The 3,594-nt window shown below is 55.1% G+C and overlaps 1 protein-coding gene across 1 annotated transcript; it reads right to left on the bottom strand.

The window, feature by feature from the left end:
• Positions 1 to 398: 398 nt before the first annotated feature.
• Positions 399 to 2,610, bottom strand: LOC109751745 (mannan endo-1,4-beta-mannosidase 3). The gene is made up of 3 exons (XM_020310628.4): positions 1,917 to 2,610; positions 1,617 to 1,829; positions 399 to 1,499 (listed from the first exon to the last, which is right to left on the bottom strand). The coding sequence occupies exons 1-3, from the start codon at positions 2,262 to 2,264 to the stop codon at positions 633 to 635; spliced, it is 1,428 nt and encodes a 475-aa protein (XP_020166217.1). The 5' UTR covers positions 2,265 to 2,610; the 3' UTR covers positions 399 to 632.
• Positions 2,611 to 3,594: the final 984 nt, after the last annotated feature.

Below are 3,594 nucleotides of genomic sequence, written 5' to 3'. Positions count from 1 at the left end.
CATGCATGGATGCATACAAGTTTACTTTCATATGTATGCCATCATGTGTAACTTAAGTTGTGTGCTCGATCAGTGGCAACCGTCCTAGGCAAAGGCTTCACAACACACAACATGAACATTGAGAATGTGCGGGAGCCCTCCAAGCAACAAGCGGTAATGTGATACTGCACGAGTGAGGGAATCAATTATGGATCTTTTTAATAATCAATAAGTAAAAGTATCAAGCACACGAGGAACAGAAGGGAACGGTAGGTATAAAATTAATAAAAATTCATTGCAAGTGCTAAAAAAGTAACGATGTGGTTTGTTGTGATGGTGAAGTTGCAAGGTAATGTAAATAACGATAAAAGGTAAAATAGTGCAACAAGTGGCTCAATACACTAGTGAAAAAACATATATGCATAAACAAGAAATTGCAATATACTCTGATTGCCCGTCTTCATGTTTACTCAGACGGCACCGTGGAAACATATATGCATAAACAAGAAACTTCGTCTCTACGTTCCATTACAACTCTTGAGTCAGCTAATTAAAACTTTTGAAGAATCTCAGACGGCACCGTGGAAAAAGTCAAAATCGCTACACTCAGGGGAAGGTATCTGAACACTTCTCTACTAGTAGTACAGTAGAGCCTAGCTAGCTACATGTATCGTAGGACCAAACAGTGAAGAAACTGATCTGAACAGAGAGACGAAACGAATCAAGAATCTTTGGACGTAAGGATGAGTACCATCCCAGCTGACAAAACTGCCGATCTTCCTACTCCACCGGCGACCGGCCTCCGCCGCGACCTGCTTGCTGAGCTCGGCCATCTTCTCGGAGTGATCGCTGATGATGGTGGCGGCGCGGGCGTCCTCGGGGAGCACTATCTGGTACCCGTCCTTGAGCGCGTCCATGCCGTCGCCGTCGAGGAGCAGCTGCCAGAACGCCCCACCGACGAGCGGCCCGCCCCGCGACGCCGACTCGTAGATGGCGTCGAGCACCATGCCGAGAAAGCGGTCCCTCCTCTGCGTGGCGGACGTGGCGTTCTCGCCGCCCTCCTCCCAGAGGAACTTGCCGTACTCGGTGACGAGGAGCGGCTTGCGGAGGTGGCGCTCGGTGTCACTGACATGCGACGCCGTCCAGTTGCGGAAGAAGCGCGCCTGCTGGTCGGCGGTGGAGCCCCAGAGCCAGACGTCCGGGTAGAGGTGGATGGTGGCGAAGTCGATCCCGGCGGCCTGGTGCGTGGCCACGAAGTTGGTGCCGTAGTAGATGCCCCACGGGTTGAGCTCCTTGCTCTCGTGCGCGCCGTCGCCGTAGAAGCCCTCCAGCCCCGCCGTGACCAGGTGGGCGGCGTCGATGGTCTTCAGGTACGGCGCCATCTCCTCCACCCACGCCTGCACCAGGGCGCCCGTGGGCTCGGCGCCGCACCGCGGCTCGTTCATCAGCTCCCACCCGAAGATGGCCGGGTCGTCCTTGTACGCCACGCCGGTCACCGTGTTCACCCTCGTCAGCACCGTCTGTGTCACACGTACGTATAGAAGAGACATCAATATTTGGTTTTAGATCATCAACGTGACAACGTGCTCACTGACACGTATTTATATAGCACGTGTGGTGAATGAATTGATGATTACCTTGACGTGGTTCTTGTAGTAGGACTTGACGAGGGTGGAGTTGAAGAAGTCGTCGGCGGAGGTGAGGTTGTGGGCGGCGGCGCCGGCGGCGACGTCCTCCCTCGCCCACTGGACGTACTGGCGCTTGCCGCCGAAGTCGTCGAAGTTGTTGGTGAGGCAGAGGAGGAGGTATATCCCGTGCCGCCTCGCCTCGGCGATGACGAAGTCCAGGCCCTGCATGAGAAAACCAAACCAGACAAGCTGTCATTTTGCACCGCGCAAGCTAGCCTTGCACCACGTAACGTCGGCATCGAGCCTTACCTGGAACATGTCCTCGTGGTAGACGCCCGGCGAGGACTGCAGCGGTCGGTCGCCGCCGTCGCTGAAGGCCCAGGTGCGCGCGAGGTTGAGGCCGTGCGCGGCCGCCTGCCGGAACGCCGACACCACCCCGCCCCGCCGGGACGGGTCGGAGGCCATCTCCATGAGCCAGTAGGCGTTGAACCCGCTGAGGTACACCGTCCGGTCGCCGTCCCCCGCCACGAACCGCGTGCCGTCCACCCGCACCATGCCACCGCCGTCCCCTCCCGCCGCGGCGGCATGCCTCGGCACCGCGAATAGTAGGAGGAGGAGGAGGAGGCTGCTCACGAGAGCCGGCGGCCGTGGCCTCATCGCCGGCCTCCGCTACTAATCAAGCTTTGGTTTGCACGCCTTTTGGCAGCAGACAGAGCGCGCCCACGCGTACGTGCAGTGCGCGCTAGCTTGCCTAATTTGGCGCGAACTTAATTGGTGGTGCTGCTGCTCGGCCGGCGCGCGCGCGCGCGTAGTAATATACGGCAGAGCTAGCAGTAGGAGAGCTCACGCCTGGAACACGGCGATCGGCACCTCATCACTCTCTACGTGGACAAACACGTCGATCGATCCACGAAAGCGACTGCTGTGTTTGAATAGCTTTGTGCTCGGTGTAATCAGGCCATTGTTGTCTTCGAATTGAGCTTCGTGTTAGAGACACGCTGACGCCGGCGGCCGAGCTGGAGCGCTTGCCATTTGACGTGTAGGCAGGGCAGGCGTAGCGGCTGTGGGCCCACCTCCCAGAGAAAGGGAACTTGGATTTCCAAACGCTGCGCTCCACCACAAGGAGCCGGCGGCTCTCTTGGTGGCTAGCTAGCTAGCCAGTCCCGTCACGTTATAAAATCGGCACCTGGTCCGTGGTCGGCCGGCCTGGATGAACGGTCAAGATTCCGCGCCGAACAAACTGGGTAGATACTCCCATCACGTAACTGTAGGGTGTGGCAAAATCTCACTTGACTGAGATTTAACTGCATCTCAGTCAAGTAATAGAACATATAAAGAAAAAGAAAGAAACTAAAATGAATTTTACAGGGATTTCCATGTAAGATCCTACTAATATAGGCATCGATTGAGATTTAGCCATCTTGCTGTGAAAATTGTCGACAAGGAGTGAGTAGAAGAGCAGAGACATACCTATATCAGGTGTATGCGTATGCACGAACGCCTTACGCAGGCAACGAGCTAGGTGGCGGCACGGGAGACGAGACACGACGGCAGAGGCCGCTGTCGACTACTCCCTCCGTCCCATAATATAAAAACGCTTTTGACACTACAATAATGTAAAAATGCTTTTATATTAAGGGACGGAGGAAGTAGACGCCAACGTGCGCGCGTCGGCGCGTGGCCTGCAAGTGCTTGTACTACAGAATACAGCGAGTGCTCTAGACTCTTGTTGGTCTCGACCGAGCTGGACCAGGAGTGTCAAGCTTTCGACATACATACAGGTTTAGTTATCTATCTGATGTGTTGCAACGCTTAACCTTTCTCAAGCTGGGACTTGCCATCGAATGGCTGGTCATGTTCTGAGAGGACTTTCGGCTTTCCTTCTTGAGAGGGATAACTAGCTAGGGATATTAACAGATCCCGTACAAAGACGAAAGAGGTGCCTACAATGTCCTCAGATCATACGTGTACAGCCGCAACGGCAAGT

This window comes from Aegilops tauschii, chromosome 5 (assembly GCF_002575655.3).
Source record: "Aegilops tauschii subsp. strangulata cultivar AL8/78 chromosome 5, Aet v6.0, whole genome shotgun sequence".
Taxonomy (NCBI): domain Eukaryota; kingdom Viridiplantae; phylum Streptophyta; class Magnoliopsida; order Poales; family Poaceae; genus Aegilops; species Aegilops tauschii.
Note: the sequence above shows the minus strand (reverse complement) of the source record. Positions and strands in the feature narration are given on the sequence as shown.